Genomic DNA, 27,846 nt, shown 5'->3' with positions numbered 1-27,846 from the left:
ATCTAGTTATATGGGGTTGTATTTTAGTACAGGGATTAAAACTACAAATTAATTACACTTTCATTTTAGCACAGCTATATGTCATTTATGATACGCAAATGTTTTCATTTTTGTTATGTCCCCTCTAAAGCACTCTGGCAACAAAATGAGGAATTAAGTTACACATGAATTTAAACTTAAAACCAGTCATTTCCTTCAACTGGAATATTTAAATAGAGTATCAGTTGACAAGATACCCTGTAAGACCGACTTCATCTGTAATGTTTGTTTGTTTGTTTTCATCCAGAAGTAGCAACATTTTCTTCTCACTTTACAGTTTCAACATTACTTACAAATAGAAAATAAAGAAAACTAATAGATGCTCATTCCTCAACTAGTGCATAAGTGAAAACTATGCTGCAAAGTCATGTTTCAGCAGTCACATTAATTTTGGCTTTTCAATTCATTACTGCATACGATTAGGGCAGAGACCATGGAGGCTGCGAGCTTATCATCTCTGACGTTTACCAATCATATCAGCAGCATACATCCTTGAACAAAAGCAACAGATCATACCTCAAAACAACAGAAAGTAAAAATCATGATTTACATTTATGTAATTCTGAATAGGAAGGTATTATGTCTTTGTAAGTAACACTGTTCAGTAAGGAAGTACAATGCTGTTATAGAGAATTGATGTTCTTTATCTCACTTATTTATCAAACACCTGCTAAACTAGTCCTGCATGTGCATGCTGTACGTTAATACAGCTTCTCACTGTGTCTCACTGAGTCTAGTGAGGTAGGAAATGCTTCCCCATTTTAAAGTTATAGGAAACTGTGGCATCATAGACTTATAAAGGTTTTCAAGTTCTAGACTGCTTTAGATTGCCTTCACTGCTGAACAAGCATCTTTCTTTTGTTGTTAAGATTCAGCTCAAAGCATAAATGAGGGATATCTCACATCCATCTCCAGAAGGTTGAACATGCTTGACTCAGCAATTTCTTTTGATTCATCAAATTTCTCCAGTGCTTGGCGAAGCTCTTCATCAGGGAGCTTGCCCTGTCTTTTCTTCTTGTAGTCAAAATCCAGGCGCCGACCCTCCATTTTCTTTAGGTGATGCTGAAGAACAAAAAGGAAAAAAATAAGCACAGAATAAAGGGTGTTTCCCAGCTCTCTTTAGCCAAAGGCCATCTGCGTTGTAATCAGATAGTCCATGCAGATTTTCAAGTACGTGCTGTTTGCTGTATATCATTCCTTCCTGAGAGGGGAAAAACAATGATGTGGTTTTACATCTCTTCTAAAATGCTCTGCCCTCTAAATATGACAGACATTCAGCATTAAAAAAGGCCACACAGACTCCACACAGAATGGGTAACTGCAGTTGATAACTGTTTAAAAGATATGAGAGTTTCTGACATTTAATTCTGATGTATAATTATCTGAATACTATTATTTTCCCCTAGAAATTTAAGAGAAGATTGAAATAAAATCAAAAGGTTGAACATTTTTGCTTGTGTAGTAGTTTTCATGAACAAAACAACAGAGAAAATATTTTTAATCAATTTCATCAGATCACCAAAGGATCTTAATGTTATCTTTTATTAAAGATTTTCCGGTTTATTAACTGACAGAACTTACGTGTCATTATATTTAGCAGTTGCCAGGTCAAACCTCCAAAAAGTTAATGCTACCAGCCCCAGAATGAACACTTCAGGTGTTTACTTTCCTTTGGAAGAATCAATGTTAGAATTGTGATCCTTCCCCTTCTAAACCATCAATGAGAGAGACAGGACTGAAAAGTAAAGCTCAAATCAGATCCTCTGTAGACGAAAAGCCCGCTTTTAATTAGACAACAAACGCATTTTGAACATTTACATATTTTGTATACATGTACAGAGTACAAATACCACATTGAGGACAATACCTGTATTTCTCTCAGGTCTTTGTCATGGAGATTCTGAAGTGGGTCAATGAAGTTTTGTTTAACTTCCATGTCTAAAGAGTCTTTGACCTCAGAAAGCTCCTTCATAGCTTCTCCCACATCTACAAGTGCTGGTCCTGAAAAAGAAGATGCCCAGTTTAACTTAAAATAATTTAGTTCCAAGCACTGTAGAATGACTCATGGAAATTTCAGTTAATATTAAGTTTTCAGCCTCAAGTTTAGGAAAGAAACAGAGACTGGCAAACCACATGAAAGGGCAACACATATTTTACATTTCTGCAGCCTCCAGCCTTGCAATATATCTGAACTTGAGAATTCATACTGTATAAGGACAGCCTGCCCCTACACATACCTCATTGTCCATTCATTCCTCAATCTGGTGAAGAAAATATGTTAAAAAATAATTATCTTCATTTGCTCCAGTGTTGCTGCCAGATATTAGATTATATATAAAAATAGTTTTAATGCAAGTCTAGGTCTTCCTATTTGTATCAGAGAATGTAAAAATAGTAAACATTTACAATGTTTTTTTGTTGGGGGAGCTGGTGGGAGAAGGGAATAAAAGATTCTTTTGAAGAAACTCTCTAGTTCCTACCCTTAGACAAGTTCATATAACTTAGTGAGAACTAGCTGCCTGAATTTCTGAGATCTCCTCCAAGATCACTTGATGTCCAAAAAAGTTACTGTTCTATTTTATGTCCTCTATATGGAAACAAAAGAAGCTCAAAAATATTCTTTGGTTTGAAATGTAGGATGGTGGAAGAAAATCTACTTTCCTTTCAAGAACAGAAAGGGTCTGAAAACTTAAAAATGAAAGGGATCAGAAGGAGCTTTGTCTCCCAAACAGGGGATGCCAGCAATGCAAGGCAAAATTAGAGAGCCTGCCAGACCTGGATGACAAACAGCCATAATAGCTCCTATTAGTTAAGAATGTGAAAATAATTGCCATATCTATTCTGCTGTGTACTAATGCAATCATCAGAGAATACAGAGCAATTTGCACAAATTAAATTCTATTAGTTCTTCATTTTCACTTTGAAAATATATTTGAAATTCAGCAAGTGAGAGGCAACAAATAAAAAAATAATTCAATAGTGTTTAGTACAAACCAGCCTACATTTGCCAAGCTAGTCAATTACTAGTCAACAAACAAGTACCTTCTCCATTGCTCATGTCTTTATGCCAGGAACAAAGGAACAACATGCTATGAAGATTCAAAAAGGAAATAGAATTTTCAGGGTCCTATTTGAATGTTTGGGGTGTTGACATATAAAAATAGCCAACAGAGCAGCTCACACAATTAGGACACAAAGGATCCTGCTATGAATGTTACCTCTTTTACTTAGACCTCCAGCATTAAAGAATGTAATGTAAAATCTTGGTTTAACATTTCTAACTCAGGAAGTTGTAAATTCATCTGGGGCTTGGTGGGCAGAAGGATTTTACAGGCAAAACAGGAGTATTCTCTAGTGCCTTAAATGCATAAGCTGGAAAGAAAAAAAAAAAAACAAAATGCAAGGAATGAAGATTTTCAGTAACGGCTTTTAAAAAATTGATTATCCTTAATTCCTTGCCTGTAATAAAGACAGTAACATTAATTCTGAGGTTAAAAGGTTCTTATTGTATGCACAGATGGATAATAATACCACTTCTGAACATGTATATCTTCCACCACAACAAAGTCCCTTTAGCATAATCTATGACAGAGCCTAAAGCCTGTATGGGTACGGTTCCAAATTAAAACAATTTGACTTCCAGCTCTGAGAGAAAAATCTCTTGTTCAAATCTTCAAAAGATACTGGATCCACATCATCTCAGCAGGCCTAAACTGACCTCAAGGGTTAAGACTGATGAAGCTGAACTCTCACATTTTTTGCAGAATTTTTGCACAAGACTCCAATAATGAAAGAAATATTAAATTTTGTTACCATTTTTATTTCAGTATAATGGAAAAGGAATTAATCAAATTACCAAAGTTGCATTCTTCTCCAAGTTCGCGGCCAAATTTCAGCATTGCATCTGCCAGCAAGGCTTCAGCCTGTGGGTAACCTGGTCCCTTTTCCTGGCCTCGAATTTTTGACATAGTGTTGATCATGCTGAGTTTAGCTCTGGAAGCTGAAAAAGGAAAGTGACAGAGGTTACAAACACACAACAGTTTGAGTATGCAGCCTCTGTTCTGAACTTCAAATCAAAACCTCCCTTGAAATGACTCAGACAGAAGAAAGGCCATGAACATTTTCAAGACACAATGTTTGATGTGCTACAAGTCAGGAGAAAAATCTTTAAGCTATCCCCAAATTATTAAACTTAGAATCCCTGGCTAGCAGACAGATAGCAGACTGAGTCAGCCTTCCAGTCAGCCTATCAAGGACAAGTCGAGACTAGGCACTCTCAAGATTAAACTTTTGAAACCTCAAATGTTTACGTTTGACAGTTTTTCACCTGTGGAGTATGAAATAAAAACTGTTCCCAAATGATCAACAATCTTTGAAAAAAAAAATTTTTTTTAAGAGAATTTTGGAAAACTCCTACTTCAATATGTTTTTGGCTGTACTTAGTTTAGTTCAAATACACAATTGCAGATCAGAAGAAAGCACACAATTATCATAATTGATGAAAACAAAGCCAGCAAAAATAAACTAAATAATTTTCTTGATGATGTGCTTTAAAGTGATTTTTTGCAACTACAATATGTGAATGGCCTGCAGAGATTGAATTAAGTAATTGCATTTTACTTCAAATTTTGCCAGCACAGCTGACTCAGAGTATGTGTCTCTACCTACACTATTGCATGTGCTACAGGACGGCAGCTGTGAATGCCTCTACCTTCCTCCATGCAAAAATTCAATTTTGGCAGTTGCTCGTATGAGTTAGCATTTCTGTGGACAAAACATCAGTAGCTAACATCATTGTTCAACACGCAGCCTTGCACACGTTTCTGTAAGAAGAAAACATCAGCATGCTGCAGTCGACAAGTGTTTTGCTCTTAATTTACTGCTGAATAGTATATATCAAGAGATGTTTTTCGTTGCTGAATATATTTCACTTCGTGGCATATGCACAGACATAGATGTCCAAACAAAGGAAACTCAGGCAAATGTCATTGTACTTATTTTGCCTGGGAAGCAGCTATGAAAAGGTAACATGTTTTTAATCTATAGTAACCATATTTTTGTAAGCTTTCTCACTGCCCTTCAGTGCCATCATATCATGCCTTTCTGTACTTGGAATTTTTTGATGCCTTGTGTTGCTACCCATTACAAAACTACATTCAGCTGACTAGCTGACTGTTCTGTATAAGAATCTGCATTTTAATGAAGTGTGTGGCCTTTAAAAATGGCATTGAAAGCATGGTTGAAAAGGGAAAATACAGAAGCACAAAAGGAAACCCAGGCACAAACAAAATCAGTAGGGCAAGAAATGGAAACAGAGAAATAGAGGCAGCAAGCTGAATTAAAACAGGAACAAATGGGAATACTTTCAGAAATTCAAAACATAAGAGGGAAATTTAAAAAAACAACAATGTGGTTATATTCTAGAAAGGCTGGCAAAAGTAAAAAGAAAGAAGTATAGGAAAGAATGTAATAGACGAAAGAACAATAAGGGAAGGGTTAAGAAGAGGAGAGAGGTAAGCAAGAAATATTCATGCTTCAGTGATTCATCTATTTATTGTAAGCATTAGATTTGGTTTCTACAGTTAACTTTATCGGAAATTTAAATTACTAAATCATATTGCTTTAGTATAAAATCTTAGAATACATCCACCAGTGTCTTCTTTCCACTTTTCTTCTTTTAAAGTTGATTCCAATAACTTCCAGGGAAGCTGAAGTAGGCTTGTGCTCAGTCAGTCTGAAAATCCCATCCTGACCCATTGTACTGGGTCTGGCTGGAATGTTAACTTTCCCTGCAGCAGCCCATACAGTGCCATACTCTGTACTTGTAGCTGGAACAGCAGTGTTATCACACCAGTGTTGTGTCTACTGCTGAGCAGCAGTGGCACAGCATTGGGCCTTTCTCTAACCCTCCTAGGGGGTGGGCAAAAAAGTGAGGAGAGAAACATCACTAGGGCAGCTGACCTAAACCAATCAAAGGGATGTTCCATACCATGTGGTGTCACACTCAGCAATAAAAGGTGGAAACAGGAAGAAGAGGGGAGGGGTGGGCTCTCGTTGAGAAGACGTCGGTCCTCCTCTCGAACACCGGCTGCGTGCGTTGAGGCCTTGCTTCAAGGACGTGGTCAATCATCGCTCATTTGTGGGAAGTAGGGAGTAATTTCTTTCCTCTGCACTTCCATATAGTTTTCATTTATTTTGTTTGTTTGTTTTCCTCCCTTTTTTTCCCCTTTCCCTTTTATTTCCCCTTAGTTAAATTGTTTAGTTCATGGTAGTCTTTATTTTATTATTATAATTATTTCCCTTTAATTAAATTATCCTTATCTCAACCCGTGAGTTGTTCTTTGCTTTACTTCTCCCCCTCCTCATCTAAAGGAGGGGGAGTGAGAGAGCGGTTGTGGGGTTTAGCTGCCCAGCACGGTAAAACCACCACACCCATTTCAATTCTATTGCTTTTGCTGTGCTAGTGCCACGTATTTTCTTTTCTAAGTTATGTCTCAACCTGAGTGAAGACAGGCCGAGACGTACAAAGTACCACATGGTGGTGATCTGAATGCTTGATTCTTTTCCCAATTCCCTCATTTGCATTGATTTCCCTGCTGTCACTTATGATTCACCTTAATAGCAAGTGTTAACAGACCCATGGTGAAAAATAATTCTTTATTCTGTCTTTATACTCATTATTTCTACTTTCAATCATGTTCATCTTTCATCTCTTTCTTCAAATTACATGTACATCTTCATGGAAAGTCTCCAAGCCTTCATCATATTTAATTTTTAGTAATTTTTCAAGTGGCCTTCCTTTTTTTTTTTTTTTTTGTCATATTGGGAAGTCTACAAAGCTTTTTCCTTCACAGTAACCTCAGCCCAACATCCCTTTCAATAATTTCACCTTTGTCATTAAAATTCTTTTCCATTTAATTTCTTTCCCCCTCTTTTCCTTCTACTATCAGTTCACTAACTGTTTATTGAAGTTCGTCAACAGCGCTTCCTTCATTTGTCGATCACACAAAATACCATGAAGGTAGTCGCCCTCTCATACTGTTGTATGTTGTCATACAAGGATAAGGCTGTTTTCAGGGCATATCCTACTTATCAAGGAGTGTGCAGTGCACTCCAAACCTTCTTTATCCTATGAAAATCAGGTACACTTCTAAAGAAAAGCATATTGATTTCAAATTGTTTTTTTTCATTAATTTTCCCTCCACTTTTGAATTTAATGTCTCTATTTCTTATTAAAAACAAACAAACAACAACAACAACAAAAAAGAAAATGATGGAAATAGGTAGTTTGGATGCCACAAATACTATTTTGGCAAATAGTACTATAGTTGTATGGAAATAATCGTTTTTCTTTTATTGAAGAACAATGTCATTTTTCCATATAATTCGTATCACTATGAAGGAGCCCTTTTGCAATCAGCATAAACCAATCCAAGATCAGGTGAGAGCTACAAGAGGTAGTCCTCCTTTGTGCTTACTCCATCTGCTACCTCTGCCCAGCTGGCAAATAACATGATCTCATTTGTTATGCAAAAAAAAAAAAAAAAAAAAAGTAAATCCTTCAGTGTCTATTACCTTTTTAATCTTCAGATGTTACTCACGTACTCCACAAGCAAATGAAAAAAATGTGCAGCTGGGGTATGTGCAGCTCCTTCCTGGAGCAGTGCAATCTTAAAACAGCCTCAGGTGCCTGAAATCACACCCTGAGCTACTTCCAGACATTTTGCTCTCTGCTGTTACAGTGAGCCTCTTTTGTGATTCACAGCAATCATAATCACTCAGATGTGTCAGGAAGGCAAGCCAGAGAAGCACAAAAGAGCCAAAACTTATTACTCAGTCTATATGATGTTGCACAACAGCAGCTTGACTGTAGTTAACAATTTTATCACTAGCCCCATAATGTTTGTCAATCCTATTGCTTTTCCTGCAGAGTGCTTGTTGATGTTGAGCAATGTAGCTGTGGACTCAAGTCATAAACATTATTCCATCTGTTGGCATAGAAACCATTTTAGTCATTGTTTTCTCTTTAACAGTTCTTGTAAATATTCTTCCTCCTTTTATCAATCCAGTGGCAGCATCATCAGATTATCCTTCTTTTTTCTGTGATCTAACATACAAATGTCACCAATTAAGCTATACCAGCAATGGTCCTTCATTCTACCACACTGGCAATACAATATTTCACACTAGTTTGAATTTGTTTCCAGCTATAGAGACACTGAATGAATGAATTTTCTCTGTACTTCCATAAAACTCTAAGGCACTAATAGTAGGTACACAGACTAATTTTACTTTCACGTTAACTCTTCACTTGCATAACTCCATTGATGCCACCAGTGAAGCTGGCATTGACTCAAAACCCTTACATTCCTAGATCAGTATGGAAATATTTAAGTAATTGAATTTAATGATATACCAGTGACCACAACAGCTCCAGATCACCCCTCCTTGTTAGAATCCTTCAGCAAGAGAGTTGCATGCAGCTCTCCATCAGCCCACTCTAAAAGACTTTCTTTCCTCTTGCCATGGAAACCAGCCATTCATTTATGTTCTGAAGGTCCAGTTTAGTGATTTATGATTAGGTCTGTTAACCTGCCTTTTTCACCAGTTCAGCATGAGCAGCTCTTTTGCATCCCTCCATTCGTAGTTACGACGATGTGAAATTGCTAGAGGAGCAGGTAAAGGATGTTATTTCTTTTCCTGTGCTCTGGAGGAAGCTGCTTCAGACTTTCATCTGTCTTCCCAAGGTCTGAAAGGACTGCCCAACCCTTTTCCTTCACACAGTAGAATGACTGGGACCACAGAAGAAAGAAGTGCCACACACAGGCACCCCTGCCATGTTTGATCCTGATTCCCACCCACGGGTGATGGCCCAGCCTCTGCCTGTCTCCCTCCCAGGGAGACAGCAAGGGCTGGGGCTGCCCCAGTGCCCCCACCTGGCAGGGGTGGTGGGATGGCTCTGAGTGGGAGGCCCTGCTCTGCTATCCCTGTGCAGAACTTGTAGCCACCTCCAGCCCCCAGGGAGCCCCCACCCTCACACCGCCACCATGCAGATGCTTGCGTGCAAACACACACAATTTCTAAGCACATGCTGCCTTTTATTTTTACCTGAAAGAAGAACACCAAAAATAAAACAAGTCACTCAAAACCATCTTTCATTCTCACTGATAGCCTAACACAGAAGCCTGTATTCATTTCTGCCTTTTCACTCCACAGTCACTTCACTGACTCTGCATTAATCTCAGCTGCATCAGTAAGGATGTGATCTGTCAGACAACACACTCGTGAGAAAAAGAGTATTTTCACAAAGTGCTCCAACTACTGTGAGATTGTGAAATTATATTACCTGGATTGGGCTGAAGATATTCTATTGTCTTCGCCATTATTTCCATAACTGCCCTGCTGGTAACATCCACTTTCTAAAGGACAGGAAGTTAAACAAAAAGAAACATGAAAAGAGATGTCAGACATGCACAATATGTGTTTCAATCTTCTTTTTGTTCTTATGAATTCTTTTAACTATTTTTATTTTAATTTTGTGTGCCTGAGCATAGCTGTTGAGTAAATCCAGCTCTGTTTCCAGCATGGTGATAATGCCTGGAAAAATACCAAAACACGAGTCCATCATTTCTGCTTGTAGCAGAATCACTCTTAAGTGAGGCCACTAGTACAGAGTACCTCATGATGTATAGGGAATTTGATACAATTCATTGCAATTGACTGATGTTCTGCATCACCCCAGGAAGTGTCCACAACAGGGATATCTTTTTGATAGAAATGTCATTGAAACCTGTTTGAAGAATTAGTAATCTTTGGTTCCTTCGTAGCTGGCAAACCAAGAGAAAAGCAGATGCCAATCAAAACCAAACACCAGTGATAAAATGCACTGAGCACATTTTTCAGAGTGAGTTCTGGTAAAATTCAGATAGGGAAGCCAAAGTATTCCTTGCCATCTGATTTCAAGAAAATTATCAGCTTGAAGGCATTGGCCATTTATTTCCTCTGGATCACTCCATGAAGAAGTATTTTGTATTTACGAATTTAAAATAAAGCAACAATTCAGAAGTATTATTACTCTCTTTTACTGTCATAGGAATTCTTGCTTTCTTAAGAAGTATTCTGTATCGTCTTCCTAAATTGCTTATAGTGAAATATACAACTATTCTATCTCTTAGAATCAGAACTCAAATTAAAAAATGCTGCTTTGGCAGATTTGGGAATCCCTGTAATGTGTTCTGTACTCTGCATTTACGAAGACACATTGCTTATCTCTGCAGGTAGCTTGTGTCCCACAGAGTGAACTTCTTTACCATAATGGCAAGTTCCTATTTTAAAAAAGAACACCTGAGATAAGTTGTTTGCAACATGCTGTGACTGACCTCTTTCCTGTTTTGTATGGCCATTGCCATCTGCCAGGCCTTGCTCTACGCTTTACACAAAGAAGCAGCAGAGGTCTGCCTGCCCTGGGTGAACTGCCTGGTAGGGAGCCCAGAAATGGCTAGAAGGTTGCAGAGAGTGGGGGCGAGGGAACAGAAGGCCATGGGCAGGCAGAAGGAGCGTGTCCTCTGCCTACAGAAAAGCTGGCAATCTACACAGGGCCAGGAGGAGAGCAGGGAGGCAGCTGATGAGTTTTCTGTTCTCTTCTCAGCTCTCAATGCGCTCATCTTCTGGGCTGCCAACCCATGCCACCCACAAGCATATGTGGGACCCAGCCGTGGCTGTTGCTCTGTCCTACTTCCAGCTCTAAACCTAGAATCAGTTTTCTGAATTTTCTTTAACAATTTCCAGTTTGGATGGCACTGCTTAAACCTGTGGCACATTCAAAGGGAAACTGGGGGAAGTGAGAAATCAGAAGTGAGAAATCACTTCTGTAATATCTCCACTGCGTGAAGTGCAAAGGATATACCCTTCTCCATTATTTTCCATCCAATATTTATTCCCCATCTCCCTACAAAAATGTGCAAATAAATAGCTTCTGGTTCTCTTGGCTGGTATCAGATACACATCCTACAAATCACCTAGCAGTAACTAATGTTAAAACACTTGATGGTAACTTTAAAAGCTGAAGTTAGAAAAAACCTGCCACCACTGACCTTTTCAGTTAACATACTCGTACTGCTACACATAGCGTGGGCTCTTCTTTCCATGGAAACACTTGGTGCTACCACTGCCAGCCTCACTGAGCAGTCCATTGGGGGAAATTATTCCCCATTTTCCTGAAGCATTTTGTCATTGGAGGCTGCCTAACTCTGAACCTGTGAGTGAATAACCAAGTACTTATGTTAGCCCCCTTCCTCAGACAACTCTTGCTCCTCTCAACTGATGCTCAAGGAGCTGAGAATCACAGGCACCCTTTGCCACTGAAATGACCATACTTGTAGACAGACTCTCTCTGCTTACAGGGATCTTCCACAGTAATTTAACTGAAGGTAATTTGTAGCTGGCATCAGCCTTAATCTCTGAATGAAATATTGGCAGTATAAAGAGTGCCATACATTATGTATTCCTCAGTCACAAGATAAAATAGGATAAGAATCCAAAAATTTAATCCTGACAAATAAAAGTCCAGTCTTTCAAAATTACTCAAATGGGGACAAAAGCTTTGAAAATCCTGTCCTAGAAAGGAAAAAAGAATGGTAATAGTGAATGTACATATCTGCATTTAGACTTACCCTTTCCATTTCTTTGAAGTCATCATCTAGTTTGGTTCCTTCTGCACCTCCTACTTTTTCACTCACTTTCTGCAGTTTAAAAAAAAAAAAAAAAAAAGAAAAAAAAAACATTCAGCAATAACATCAATTTTGGCCACCATGTTTCTCTGGGGAAGCGTTGTTGTTTTTTTTTTTCTGCAAGTTGGTACAACATTCAAACAAACAAACAAAAAAACTCTATTGCATAAGTCTCACAGACCCAGTCCTCTGCTGCTAACAGAAGACATCCATATCATCACATCTTTGCACTATCACACCCTTATTCTTCTGTGGGATGGAGGTCCATATCTTGAACTTATCTAGCAACTAATCAATGACAAAACTGTATTCAGCAGACAAATATCCGTGGTCATGTGTGCTGGTGAAAAAGGAAGTGACGACAGAATCACAGGAATCACAGTATGAAAAACTTTCTCATCAGAGATGAAAAATGCCCAGTACATATCAATTCAACACCAAGGATAATAATCACATATAAGCACATAGCAAGAAGCTCCCAAGCCATGACTCCAGCCACACAGAAGGCAACAGGCCTCCATGCCCTTGAACTCTCAGAAACATATTGACTAAAGCCACAACTAGACCTTCTGCATTAAAAATCAAGTTTATAAATGAAAGTTTATAAAAATATATAAATATTGTAAATATGTTAAAATACATAAATATACATACATATTCACACCATACAATAGCTTGAGGATCACATGAATTTAACCCTGAAGAAGGATCGAGGGGACTTCAGGGCAGTATTCCAGTACTCAAAGTGGACTTCAGGAAATCTGGACAACAACTCAGTCTTCACAAGAAGCCACAAGGAGAAGACAAAGCGCAATGGGTATGGGTTGCTCTTGTAAAGGTTTCATGTTCAAATAAAATATTTTTTTTACAGTGAGAACACTCAATCACTGGAAATACCTCCCCAGGGACTTGGCAGAATGAATCCCCATTACTGGAGGTTTTCAAGATGCAACTGGACAGGGCTCCCTTTTCCCACAGAAGATCTGACTTGATAATTTTTCAAGTTCCCTTCCAACCTGGGCTGTTCTCTGATTCCATCATTCTATATAGAATACCTAGCTGACAGAACAATTAGGAATTAAAAAACAAACAAACAAAAAAGTGAATGCTGGTGTCATGTTTTTAGCAAATATTCTTTTTTTATATAAAAGTCTCATTTGGAAAGCAAACTGGAAAATTGCATGATGCTACCAACAGCACCCTGGCTTGTATCAGAAACAGTGGAGCGAACAGTACTAGGGAAGCAACTGTCACTCTGTACTTGGTGAGGCCGCACTGTGTTCAGTTTTGGGTCCCTCGTTTAGTGTTCTAGTAGACGAAACGCTCAACATGAGCCAGCAGTGTGCACTTGCAGCCCAGAAGACCAACTGCATCCTGGGTTGCATCAGTAGAGGGGTGGTCAGCAGGTGGAGGCAGGTGATTGTCCCCCTCTGCTCTCCCCACCTGGGGTGCTGCGTCCAGGTCGGGGGCCCCCAGCACAACAAAAATGTAGGTCTGTCAGAGTGGGTCCAGAGGAGGGCCATGAAGGTTATCAGAGGGCTGGAGCATCTCTCCTGTGAGGAAAGGCTGAGAGAGCTGGGGATGTTCGGCCTAAAGAGAAGGCTCTGGGGTGACCTCATTGCAGCTTTTCAATACTTAAAAGGGGTCTTATATAAAAAATGGAGAGCAAATTTTTTTCTCAGTCAGATAATGACAGGTTTTAAACCAGAAGAGGGAAGATTTAGATTAGAGGTTATGAGGAAATTCTTCAGTCAGAGGGTGGAGAGGCACTGACACAGGTTGCCCAGAGAGTTTGTAGATGTAGTCTTCGTTAGACTGTTTTAACTATGTGTAAGTACTGATTTCAGTAAAGTGACTCCTGCAATAAACAAGCAGAAATTAAAGAAAAATTGCACTTTTTTCCCCCTCTTAGTTTCAACCCATGTTAACTCATCCATTATCTTTCTTTCACAATATAGAGAAGGACAACCCACAGCCTGCCAAATACCTGCTACTAATAAAATCCAGGCATCCAATTTCATATTCACCACAGTTCACTCCTACAAAGCTGCAAGCACAGCACAGCCAAGCACTTATTAATGCAGACTATTAGGTTTGGAATAGAAAATAGCTATCAGTTCTGTTTGTTTTCTGACAGCTCTTTGGAAGTAAGTATCAAAAATTATGCATTAATGATTAATGATACATCAACACTACACAAAGCTTAAAAAAAAAGAAAAAGAAAGAAAAAGAAAGAAAAAGAGACTTATCCATTTCTTCCCATACAAAATAGATGTCCAGATCACACAGACACTTTCCTGTCATTAATTTGAATGTAGAAGATGAGTTTGTATGCTCTGTATTACTGAATTTATACTTTAAAGAGATCAGTGAGGCACCACAAAAAGTCACAGATTTCAAACTCTGTGCTGTTAGGAATAGTTATACTGTGGACAGTAGGTTGATTCAATGTCCTAAAAGATAATATTCATATGCAGATTCTGTGAAAAAATGAAACAAAGAAAGAATAAATGCCACAAGTTTTCTTCATCAATCCATGAATGAATCTTCTGCAAATTGACCTCCTACTACAGCTAAGATGGCAAAATCTGCATAGGAGTTGTCTAACAACAAAGATTTCAGGTCCCTGAAAACAATTGCAAAGATGTTAGCAGTTAAATATTAAAAGCAAATTTTGAATAAATGAGGTTCATCTCTTAAGGATACAAAGTAAACAAAGGTAATTATTCCAGCCTCTTCTAGTTGCAGTTCTTCTTGTACTTCTAACACCTTAGGATCTCTTCACAGCTGATGAGGTTTTGCAGACATGTCTTATCATCCCCAAAGATTCCCTGAAGATCTCATCTCACATTTACAAACCTTAGCAATTGCTCTTTCCCTTCGTATTCATCATTACTCTAGCTGGGGAATATATGACACAACCGTGCAGCCCTGTAGTCAGCTGAAGTGACCACTGTCGGGTCAAGTGAAAAAGGCAGTTCACTCTTCTATTCTCAGCATGCTTTACATTTTTGGTCACTTTGTCAATATTAGTTTCACAATCAGCATTAAGAGTCACTCATTTAAGGTGACAAACAAAAGAACCATGTTCTACACATCAAAATTTATTTGTACAGTTCTGGGTCAAGCGCTGTTACAGACAACAGGGATGGGAGACAAAACATTGAGCCTTTCGTCTTTCTGGAGTGGTGTGACTCTTCTCTCATGGCGAGTTACATCATAAACCTTCAGAAAGTACCTTCACCTCCATTATCCAGACAAAAATCTAATTTGCAGAAGTGCTGACAGTCCACAGGAAAAGAACAACCGAACCACCATCATATCTGAAGACTTAAATGCTACTTATTCTTGAAAGGCTACAGGCACTCAGCAGCCAGAGATAAGCAATCAAATTAAGGATTCAAATTTAAAGGAAAAAAAAAAAAGTTTCTTTTTTTTCCCCTTAGGGCAGAAGGGGGCAATCTACTCAGAGGAGAATATTAAGACCCCATTTCAAGGCCATCATCAAAGGTGGTTCTGTGGGAACTGTGGGCCTGAGAAAGGAAACTGAAACATTTCCAACTTAAACCACATCTATGTCATCACTGTATTGATTAAATTTAGAGATATTCATTGGCCTGTTTATATCCATCCTTCTAATCAATTGTTAAAGCATTGTTAAGGCATTTAATTGTGGCTGGTCCTTCCACTGTTCTCTAAGATCATCAGATTTGATTATCATAGGTCAGAAATCTAGAGCAGCTTACATCAGCTGAGGATCTGCTTGTGCCAAAGATTCAGAAGCAGTCAGAAAAATCCCCAGCTACAAACAGCAAGAAAACTAAATTCTCTTTTGCTCTGTCATTTAAGTCAAGATTTCAACACTTTGTTTCTTATTTTACAATGGAATGAAGATTAGGCCCTTGAAGTTGTCTTTACCACATTTCGTCCTAAACCAGTCATCCTATGGAAGAAACAAGACCTAATCTGATATCAGGGCAATAGTGTTTAGTTATTTTCTGATCATGCTGTCTCTTTCTAATTTTGATTACTTATTCCATCTTGTCTCCAAAAGGCCTTTGCAATAAGACTATCATAAAAATATAAATTTATTTTCATGAAAAAAGGCAGGTTCAACAAACAAGCATTATCTAAGTGTGGGGAAAATATGAAGATTTTTTTTTTAATGCATTGAAGATATACAGAACTTTCCTACATCTAAAAATGTCATGTTTTAAAGTCAGGATCTTCAGATTTTACATACCTGAAAAGAAGTGCTGTGTGCACAGTCCGATTGTTTAAAGATCCCATCTCCACTCAGATAGAATATTAAGTTTACATCCGATGGTAAGAATGGTTTTGATACATACAGCAAAGGTGGCATGACAATATTAAGCCTTTTTTTTTTTTTCCCCAATAGATAATTTTTTAAGGCAGTTTTGTGGTAGATGCTGACAGGACTTGGAATATGAGCCATTGTGACAGCAGTGTGGTTTGGTAGATTTGGTAGATGGAGTTCTTGTGAAACAGGAAAACAGGTCTTGGCTATGGAACCACTGATTTTGTTTTCATACAGCTATGCAAATCACCTGCTTTGTATTGCTGTGTCACATGCAGTATGTTGTACAGGGCAAAAAAAAAGTCTCTATGAATATGCTGAGAATTCCCATTATCTTTTCTAGAATACACGGATGATTACTTGTACAACATCCCATAAAGCCATTTTTTAACTAGTAATGATACAAATCTGACAGTCATCTTTCACTACTCACAAGATGTTAACTTATATCAAGTGTGCATTAGGTTGCTATTCCATGAGAATTATGTTCTTCAATAGCATGACGCTGCATCCTATTAGAGTGCTTTCTGAGCAATTCAAACAGATGCTACAAGAAAATCTTGCATGGCAGTATATGTCACTATCCAAACTTGACAATGTAGCAAAATCACCATCGAACCACAAGAGTAGTCACCTGAGTCTGCAGCTCTACTAGTTTTGTGAAATACAGTAATGAAAGGAGGTTAGAAATGCACAACAGAAAACAACAATACCCTCTGTAGTTCATGCTTATTAAATACAAGTCACACTGTTGATGTCTCACTCCTTAGTACATGTTCTACAGGTTCCTCCATGCCATTTTTGCCTCTTTTACTTTTACCTGTCCCTACAAGGTTTCATGTTCTGGGAGCACAGTGACAGAAGTATATTCAAGTTTGTTAAGGATTTTCAAAAAGGCTCTAATATGTTGTGACGCTTTGTTAGCATTGCAAACAGATGAAAGACATAGCTGGCTTGCAAAAGAAAGTAGTGAAAAATACACATTTTAATGGGAAGAAGTCTGTGTACACACGGTGAAGGTTTGCCAACACTGCAGGCTTCTCAGAAGGAGAAAACACTTGAAAAAAGAACATTTATAAAAAGCACAGTCTCTAATGAAGATTTTTTTATTTATTTATTCTATCACTTCCCATTCTGTCACTTCACACTTGCAGGCTATTTTTTCTGCCTGTTTGATTCCTGTACATTTTGCCACTTCAGGTATCAGAATTCATTACCACAGAAAATATGACACCTGAAATTCCAATTTATGATCATGGCCCTGGTCCAATGAGGCATACATCATGTGGCAAATCATACTCTCAGCACTAGCAGTAAGCAAGAGAGGAGATTCTTTGGTAATTTCAGATAAACTATAAAATAGACTAAAAGAAAGAAACCACCTCAGAAGCATAAGTAAATTAGCTGTATTTGATACTTCTACTTATCCAAATAACATTAGAATAGAAAATAAAAAACACACCTTTTCGAGGCTACTTATCTCATAAAATATGGAGAAAGCACATCTTCAGAAATCTTAAGAGGCTGTAGAAAATATCACTGTTGGTTCAAAGAACCTTATTCTGTAATGAAAAGGAAATTTACATTTGATTTTAACTGAGGTAGAGTGATCTCACTCAAGTTTTTCAGAAACAGCCATCTAGATATGGGAATTCCCAATTTACAAGCCAAATGATCCAAAACCATTACAGAATCACAGAATCACAGAATTTTCTAGGTTGGAAGAGACCTCAAGGTCATCGAGTCCAACCTCCAACCTAACGCTAACAGCCCTCCACTAAACCATATCCCTAAGCTCTACATCTAAGCGTCTTTTGAAGACTTCCAGGGATGGTGACTCCACCACTTCCCTGGGCAGCCTGTTCCAATGCCTCACAACCCTTTCAGTGAAGCTATGTGGTGAACCCTTTCATTAGCTATGGAAAGCTTCAGAAAATTCAACAGGTCTGACATAGCTCACCAGAAGCATCTGATTTACCTCACAAACTATTCCACTCACTTACCTTACAAAGTATTCCACTCATTTATTGGAAAAACTGAGCAAAAAACATGTTTTCATTAAACAGAGAAGATTTCACAGGACAAGAAAGCTTATCGCCCTTTCCCTTGCACTTAATATTCTATTTACTTTATTCTATTTTGCTTTTAATGTCTAAACACACTGTATAAAGTAGGGACTGTCAATAGGATGTGGCAAGAGAATGCAGGACAAGCCACTTCAGTGGCAAAACACAAATAGGATCCCTATTTTACATACATGGAAGATTCACAAGGACGGTAATGCTCATTTACTTTCCATTATTAAATTTCTCCTCCTCTCTTGTGACAGCTAGAAGAGCAGTGCACAATGCCAGCTGGGGTTCGTCAGCACAGGATCCTCCCCTTACAAAACTGAGAAGCACAGTGACTGTGCTGCTACAACAGAAACCGTAAGGAGTCATGAAAACAGTGTGAAAGGCAAAAGGGAAAAAACAGACCTCCAGGAATCTCCAGAAACTTCACTGTTTCCTTTCTGTTTGCACTGATACTTTGATTATGCCATTGAAGCTTTGCTTTCTCCCTGGCAAAATGAAGAAATACACTTGCCTACCACATGGGAAAATTGTGAGCATTAATTTGCACCTGCTACTGCTTGTAAGCATGAGCACATCTAATAGAAACGTTAGTGATACAGTTAAGGTAAGCATCTGTAGCCAAGTCTGAGATTATCTTTTCTGTCCCCTTCTGTCACTTGGCAGATATACTTAATCAGGAAATAATACACTGTTTCCCCCGACAGCACTCCAATCACCTTCTCCCTGCTAGTCTTTTTTCACTGATCTGTTCCACCTTGTGAGTACACCAACCACAACTGGGTACTTCTGTCCTTTCTTAAAAGTGCCCTTGACTCTGATGATGTTGGATGCAGAATGACAACAAAAAGTGCGCTATTCAAAGATCGGTAAGTGAACTGAATTCAGGAAACTCAAGAAGAAAAGCAAAGGCTGAGACTGGCCTACAAAAGGCTTGCCTTCATCTCTCTCAAAGCATCTTCTTGAAGATGTCTTCTTTATACATGTGCGATAGCTTGGCCATGATAGTTCCTGCAGTTGCTAGTAGCAGTGCCTACAGCCTTACTTGTCTTCGAGGCAGGTCAGAAGTCCAGGAAAATTAATACTGATGTGGCATACAGAATGTGACAATTAGAAACAATGTGGCATACAGAAGACACAGGACTTGGCAATCCTAAAGACAACCCACTGACAAAGTTTGTCAAGTCAAAAGCAAAAATCTTCATGGGACAGGTTCTCCAGTGTCTCCACTGATAATATGGAGCAAAGGCAAAATGGTTCTGTGGAACATTTCAAGAAATCTCAAGAAATCCAGTGTAGCAAATATCCATAGTGAACCTGTCCCATGCTCTTACTTTCATCATTTAGAATAAATCCCGAATTTGCCCTTTTTTCATTTTCAGCAGAAGCTGAAGGGAAAAGGGGTTGTCTGGACCAGTGATAACTTTGCCATTCTGGTCCAGCATTTTGCTCCCTGCCTGCCAGCAAGGACCACACCACAGAACTCCTGCTTCACCAGCACTGCAGAGGGAGACCACACTCAGCACAAGTGCACAACATAAAAGTACGCCTGCCTCTGCGCAAGCTTCTGCACTGACAGCAGTGACTGCAGAGCCACTGCTGCAATGCCACTGCATTACACTGGAGACTGTCCACTGGTGAGAGAAATAGGGAAGCGTGAGAGCAGGGACAGAAGGAAGTGCTGCTGTACTAGTAGCTGTACGTACAGTAGGCTGTACCCGCACAGAAAGTCCCTGCACAGGAGCACCCATCCCAACGGGCGACTGTAGGCAGTACCACAGGGAAGACACAAAATCCAATGAGTATTACACAATCTACTGACAGAGGTGTGCTGATAACTGAGACACTGCAGTGCATCCACAGTGAACAAGGGAATCTATTTCATATGTTTATGTTTATTACCAAAATTGCATGTTTGCCAAACGCAGACTTGTTCTTGTTCTTTGCAGAGTTCTGTTCTCTGCAAAGTTTGTGTTCAGCCAGAATGCCAGCACCTTGCTGTTTAGAGTGGGCTCAGGAGTTGGCAGAGAGAAGCTGGCAAAAGCTACCAGGGATCTGAGGACAATCAGAACACTGTGTGCTTTTTCAACACTACCTCTCTGTTCCCAGCAGGCCACCAATACTAGCAGCAGAGAAAAAATTGTTATAAAAAAGGTGCCTGTATCAGCTAGAAGATGTGCCAATCTCTATTTTTTTTTGTTGTTTGTTTTTGCAGTAAGGAGGAGGACAGAGAATCTACTCCCATATGGTATTTCCACTTCTGATGACAACAGTACCATGATCCAGTCCCTGTAGTAAACCAGCAGGCAATAAATAACACATTCACAAGCTTTTCACACCTGTGCAAAGGACTATGGATTCAGACTGACAATCCTTAAGAGCTCCCCACATAGCAGCACTGGGAGCTCTGCCCTACACTGTACTGCCACAATGAAAGCTAACATCTGTGCTTTATTTCCCAGAGTGTAAAAAAAAGTCTGGTGGCAGCCTCAGTGCTTTTTTCAAAGTAAGTGGCTCACTCAGCTAGATGGTGATAAGGCAACTCTGTGGGAAAGGCAAAAACAATACGAGAATACTACCAGTAGTTTTGGGGGGTTCTCATGTCCGTTGCCTGGAGTGGTGAGCAGTACCATCTGAAATGCTATCAGTTGTCAGTTGCTCTATTACCATAAATAAATATTTTATTTTCTTTTTATTTTAGATGGAGAGTGCGAACCACAGAATTATATATTCATTCCATCTTCCGTATCTTTTTTTCATGTCTCCAAAGCAATTAGTATGAATTTTCAAGAGGGAACATGCTTCTTACAAAATTCCTTTGTAGGTAGAACCTAGAATTGCAGCTTTAAATTTTGTTGCTACCCTTTCTCATAGGAGTTGTAGATATTAAAACTGTATACACAGGTGTATAACAGCACACAGAGTGCAAAAAAGGCAAACAGAACACAGACTACGTATCCAGCCAGTTAGCATCCTATCTGGAGCTCAGGTACAGCATGTTTATGTATCATGATCCATCTTATCTCATCTGCATAAATTACCTCAAGCATGCCCCAACCACACAGCTTCTGATTTCAACAGTAGCAATGATCTCCTTCCCACTGCTTCAGCTGTCACATGCTAACCTCACCACGTAGCAAACCTGCTCTGGGCACAGGCAACTGGTGACTTAAACCATCCCATGGTTTTTGTCACCAGGCTGCCTGAGCTCATCTGGTCCATTTCAGCATGAAGCTGTGTGAGGAAGTTTCCTGTAGCTGTGGTTTAATCTGCCAGCTGAGAAGCAGAGTTCACCTTCACCCCTCATGACAAATAATGTTTGCATCAAACTTCAGCTTTGAAAAGTTGAGTGTTTCACATGCAGGCATAACACACGGAGAGCGCAAGGACACATTCTGTCCACCACTCAAGTCTGCACAGCATGTGGAGCCCAAATGCCCAACCAGCACCACACAAGCAATGATGCAACCACGTGCTGTTCATCAGTAAAGTACAGTCTGCGACATGCGACTCTGTCAGGAAAATCAACCACCCATTTTACACGGTATTAAAGCTTTGGAGTGACATAATTTCTCTCTTGGTACAGGAAAGTTAATTAAGTTTTAGCAGAAATGAACAGGGCATACTCAGGCCTAACAAAGCAAAATAACAGCAGTAGAAATTTATCGCTATTAAATACCATTTAAGGCATATTTTATAACTCTTCAGAATGTATGCCAGTCTGCAGTCCTTTTGCTGGGTGAAAGTCAGAATAGTCCTTAACATCTGGAAATGTGGGAATGCTAGGAACATTCAGAAGCTACTGCAGACTGAAAGAACAAAACATGGCTTAAATATGATTCATCATTTTAACAGCTGCATCGTGAAGTCAATCTTTCTACATTTGAAAGTTCATTTGCTAGACTCTGTCAGTGAATTAACTATTATCTGACAAAGACTTGAAGTTAGGGGTAGTTTGCACGGGAAAGCATGTCTATAAGCTGTTGCTGATAGGGAAGCACATTTATTTATAGTGTTTCTCTTGGTATAAAAGGCTGCAGACTCTGCACAGCACATCAGAGTGCCAGTCCAAACTGTTCGTATATCTCCATAACCTATTTGCAGCAATGAGAGTTTATTCACTACGTGCAAAGAAACCAAAACTCCAAAGCCATCCACCACCTTCAGTTAATAACAGCATATGTAGACTCTGCTGACAATTGTGTTAAGTTTCTCACATGAGCACTACATAAACTAAGCTGAATGCCCTTTCCTGAAATTCACATCCCCCCTGCACATGCTCTCACACTCACTGCACACAAGCAGCGTGGCCCAAAGCACCGCCTTGCTGCGGGGGGCAGAGGGGCACAGCACCAGGCCCTGGACATTCCTGGGGGAACGCCCTTGACCAAAAAGGCAGACTGCCTTTTTGCACTCCTGGGATGTACACCAACAAGCCCTGAGAAGAAAGAGGGGACTGGGTGGGCTGGGACTGGGTGAAACATGTCAAGAGGTAAGTACAAACAAAGGGTGGAGACGCTGTGTGGCATCACTGAGCCTGCTGCTGTGCTGCACTAGGCAGCAGATGCAGGGAGCAGATGCAGCTTCTCTTCTGCAGCTGCAGCAGAGCTTGGTGAGGGGATTCTGTCAGTCAGACACAGAGGGAAGGCCAGCCCTTTCTTGCTAACAGTAATATTTAGCCACAGCCCTCAGGAATTATTATTTAAATTTGAAGATGATCATATTCTTTCCTTCTCTCATCACTGTATGTATCAGTTAACAGGGGCACAGGAGATCATGGTAGGTAAGGAACCAAAACCTGTACAATAAACAAGAGCTCCAAGACCTCAATTCTGACCTAAACACTATTGCGATTCACAAAAAACACATCTGAGTCCAGGCAGTTAAACAAGACATACCTGCACTAAGCTACAGCAGAGCCACATATGCTGTTCTGTGATACTTATTTGGGAATTCTAAGAGATACCAAAGAAAAGGGGAAAATGACCAAAAAATCCCCCCAGAGGCAGATGATCTCACTAACTGGTTCATTACCACCACCAAGACTGATCATAAGACAACACAAATCAATACAACAAACCGTGCTTTACATGGATAAACAATTTATGTCTATGGTTCTAGCTGGTGTTACAGATAAAGATACTCGAAGAAGTCTGCCTTGCAACGAAAACCTTTCATTAGGTTTTTACCTAATTTACAACGCAGTTTCTTTCTAGCAAGAGGGATATAAAGATTTTTTAGATATAATAATGAGACAGGCAGTTTTTGCTAATGTTATCCTGGAATTCATTTGAATAAAGGATGCAGATGAAAATAAAATAAAAAGGAATGCTGGGCTTGGTAAAAGGACCTATGGCCAACTCAAAAACTGGAAATATTTACACCTTTATCTATTTCAAGATATTCGCACAAAGTACTTTCAGTCAGTTTTTCAGTCTTTTACAGCATCTGAAGCTGACAACAGTGTGTACGAATTATATACACACCTTAAGTTTCATAGAAAAGAAAGGGAGAAATGATTCTCTGAAAGAGCAAATTCAGTTGATACTTTTTGCCTAGTTATATTCCCTGCAATTTTAATTTCAAATGAAATATACATATATATTCCATCAACAAGTTCAGCTTTATAAAGCTATTAGATTTATTGACTTTTCCTAAAAATGTTATGGAATATTCATGAAGATTGCACTGGCTGTGCAGCTTCATTTACAACTCCTGAATTTTAAAACAAGTTAGGAAGATACAAAAGTGGAACTGTTCACATTTCCTGCTCAATACACAAGTGTGATGATTTATAACATACTCTTCTGAACTACTTTCTGTGTCAATTAATCCACTCTTACTTCTCCACTTGCCCTCAGCATCTGGAATTCCTCTGTAAGTTCACTATCCACAATGAAAATTATGTGCCCACTGCACTGGCCCATACAGGAAAAAAAGGCAAGTTAGATGCACATGAACTTGCAGGTAGACTACTTTCAAAGGCAGCCTACTTTCAGAGAATAATTAAGACTAAAAAATAGTGAAGTCTCCATAAAACATAAAGGGAAGACCACGGGTGCTGTAATTCCAAATTCCATCCTTCCTAAATTCCACCATAGGCATGTCCCATCACAAAGGAGGGCAATTACCTTTTAAACTGCACTATGAAATAAAACCATAGCTATATGAAGGGAGTAATATTTACAGTTTAGAGTGCAAAAATGCATGCATGGGAATATACTTAGTACTATAAAAGTCCACCTGATCCTCTCAGCAGGTTCATGCAGGTGAAGAGTCATGCTAAGCATGTCCTTTTAGAAAAATGGCTGCATACATTTAACAGGTATGGTTACAGAGCCATGGTTTAAACCATTCTCATCACACTTAGGGACCACGTCTGTCTCTGACAGGTGAAGGAAGCCAGCCCCAGTGGCCCACTGCCACCGAAGCTGCCTGCCTACACATCCACAGCCATCTCACTGATGCCTGTTTTCTCTGGACTGGATCTATTCTGCAGTACATGGCTGACATCAGCCACACTACACAGTCCTTGCCACATGTACAGAGGCTTTCCAGCTGCTGTAGAACAACTGGGGGCTAGCATCTTCCCCCTGCAGAATACCCATATCATCTTCTTTATTCTGTTTTCCTGAAAATATTTATATCATGTTGTCTCGTGCTGAGCTCTGTGGTTTTGTTTTGTTTTATTTTTGCCAGGTTCTATTCAAGAGGCAACACATTTCAACAAAAGGTATTAACGTACTTTGCAGAATGAGTTGTTAGGCAAATAAAAAAAATAAAGCTGTATTTGTAGGATTTCTCTTCTATTTGAAATAACCTAATGCAAAACATTTTTAAGGATAATTGCCTTACATTGCAGGGGAAAATAACACTTTCTCTTCCCTCCTTGTTGAATTTTCCATACTGGCTAGTCTTAAAATTTGTCTTGAATTTTAAGATTTAAATATCTCGCAGTCTGCATGGAATTTTAAAGCATATATGATCCTTTATGTCAATCTGCTAATTAGATTAATAGAAGAACATTTATATTCAATACTAAATCTACTGTAAATTATTCTGTGGTGGTGTAAAATCAAACACATGGCAACAAATACAGAGCAGGTGAGATTTTCAAATGTCTAAATTTGAACCTCACAAACACAATTAAAAGTAAAGCATTATCCTCTTTATGTAATTATTTAATCAGCCTTATTAGCTGATGTACCCACATATTCAAAGTTAGTGTCCATCGCGCAATTACTACAGTAACTTGTTCATTATATGCATATTGCTTTATCTTTTGGGGGTAGGGATGATAAGTTGGGCTCTGTGTTCTTTCACAGCCTTCAGATCAGTAGTGGGTTGTCAAAGAAGAAACGCGGAGACAGACAGAATGCCTTATTCTGCATTAACATGCTTAGCACTTAAAATAATTCCTGAGAAATCTGAATCTTTTACACTGTCATTTCTTGCTTTAAAACACTGTGTTTAAATTAGTTTCCAAAGGCAACATACAAGCAGAAATCATGGACAAAAATGGTTGGTTTGAAATACATAAATATACTACGCTAGGCCTCAGACATCTTAATACAACTTCAAATATGGAGAAGATCCTAGATTAGCCAGGACAAAAAGGTCAGCGACAGGCAGAAATTCCTGGCATTCATCACAGTACCACTTGCACTTTATGGAGTCACTGAAAACACAGATTTTTCACTGTCACCTACTTATGATGGTGCCTGATATTTATCTATCTTAAAAATATATTTTAAACTAATTTATTCTCACTGAAAGGAAGCAAACAAGGAAGGCCTGTATTGCAACTGATACTGCATCCCCACAGACAGCTTCAGACACCATTTGCACTCATATGTGTATCTTTTTAATGGCATATAACTTTCTTCCACTGAGGTATCTCATTGACTGAGCATAGCCTATGCCTAGTCATTTAATCTACCTGTGGTCAGATGTCAGCACACATGCACTTTTCCCTACACAAAGTCAGTACAAGGGTCATTTAATTAACTGTGATCCCAGTTTCCACAACATCTTGGAGCCAGAATGTTTGCAAATCATAAATTTTCTTAATGGGCAGGCAGCAAACCTTGTTTCTTAGCAAATGATAGCTTCCAGAGATGACCTTTTCTACCTACAGAGAGGAGGTAGAAAAATTCCCACTGACCTTATTGCTATAGGATCAAGCAAAGCAGAAGAGATGCAAAATGCTGCAGTCTGCTTACCTGTAATCTCATTTTTAAGTTAGCCTTACCAAGGTCAAGATTTTCCTCATATGCCTCTGATCATCCAAATACTTCTATGATTTCTTGAGTCTCTTATATTAACAAGAAATGTCTGGAGTAGATAACATTGTACTAGTCAGATTTCAGAAATACTGCCACAAAGCGGAACACCAATGTTAGACATTTTTAAAGAGAAACTTTTACAAAAACTTTGACCTTTGAATGGTTTCGCACTTCATTAGTATTTAACTGCTGTTGTTCGAAACAATATAAAACAATCAATATTTAACAACTGTAATGTGACAGTCTACAGTTAAATCCATTATTCTCTTGGTTTTAAGCACCATTTTAATTGATTTATAAGAATACGTAAAAGCTTTGTGTACTCTGGGGAGTCTTTTGCAAAAGAACCTCCTCCATGGCAAGGAGTACCCTGGCTCCAGCAGGACTTCACATGCTGCTGGCAATCTGAACACTGCTACTTCTAAACCTGCATAGGTTTTCCCTATGCAAAGCCAGGTTACCTACCTACACCTAGACACCCAATACAGTCAGCAAAGGTGGAACTCAATCAGGTTAGCACTTCACTGCTAGATGCGATATGGTACGGACAACTGAGACTTGAAGATGGCTGCTGGAATTTAAAAAGCATGAATACACTGTAGTGTAGCAGCATGCTGAATTACACCTCCTGGTGCATGCATGGAAGGTGGGCAAGAAGGAATGAGTGAACATACGGCTAAATTTTAACTATGAACTTCCTAAGTATAAATAGAGCATTTTGGTCCTGTAAATTAAATACAAATGTGGAAGGTCAGAAATTGTGTACACAAATGGCAGCATCAGCAAGCACCATAACAGCATGCCACCCCTGTTTCCTAGGTGATTCACCCTTAATACTTAGCTACAGGATATAGACACTGCAGCATCCAAAAAAAAAAAAAGAAAATCTGCTCTTTCTCCTTAAAAATAAAGAACTATCTGCATCTTAAGCTTCTTTATTGCCAATAATTATTTAGTGTTAAATTTGTAGTATACCTGTTCATCATGAAGTCACATACAGGCATTGCAAGACATACGAATATAGGTGAGGTATTAAATTATATAGGATTTTGGAAGTCTCTAGGCAAAAGCAAATATGCAAGTATTTCTCTCTTTCACCATTAGGTAATGGCGATGCAAAACTGAGGATTTTAGTGGTGGAAAAGTATCTAAAACTGAAGTTAGGGCATATGGAGACAGAGAAATCACACTGGTTTTGCAATATCTCATTTCTCATACTTTATTTATGCAGAATATGTCACTCACTTTGAAGTTGCGTAGTCTGGTGGACAGTAAATAAGTCATGTTGTGAATATGCATGAAACTGTGAATAACATTTTCTGTGTCCTAGTTCCTAGGCTTCTGCGTGAAATGATACCCAGAATAAACCCAGAATAAACCATTTCTATATCTTCTCCTTAAAG

General features: G+C 38.9%; 1 protein-coding gene across 1 annotated transcript in view; it reads right to left on the bottom strand.

Moving 5' to 3' along the window:
* Nucleotides 1–27,846, bottom strand: part of SH3GL2 (SH3 domain containing GRB2 like 2, endophilin A1) — a 94,484-nt gene that overhangs the window by 6,601 nt on the left and 60,037 nt on the right. Inside the window, exons 2-6 of the mRNA XM_084504874.1 lie at nt 11,712–11,780; nt 9,386–9,458; nt 3,896–4,039; nt 1,907–2,040; nt 943–1,101 (exon numbers count right to left, since the gene is read on the bottom strand). Of these exons, the coding sequence (XP_084361000.1) occupies nt 943–1,101; nt 1,907–2,040; nt 3,896–4,039; nt 9,386–9,458; nt 11,712–11,780 (579 nt within the window). The remainder of the gene's footprint in view (nt 1–942; nt 1,102–1,906; nt 2,041–3,895; nt 4,040–9,385; nt 9,459–11,711; nt 11,781–27,846) is intronic.

Source organism: Aythya ferina (genome assembly GCF_964211825.1).
Source record: "Aythya ferina genome assembly, chromosome: Z".
Lineage (NCBI taxonomy): Eukaryota > Metazoa > Chordata > Aves > Anseriformes > Anatidae > Aythya > Aythya ferina.
This window is presented reverse-complemented; position numbering and strand designations above follow the sequence as displayed.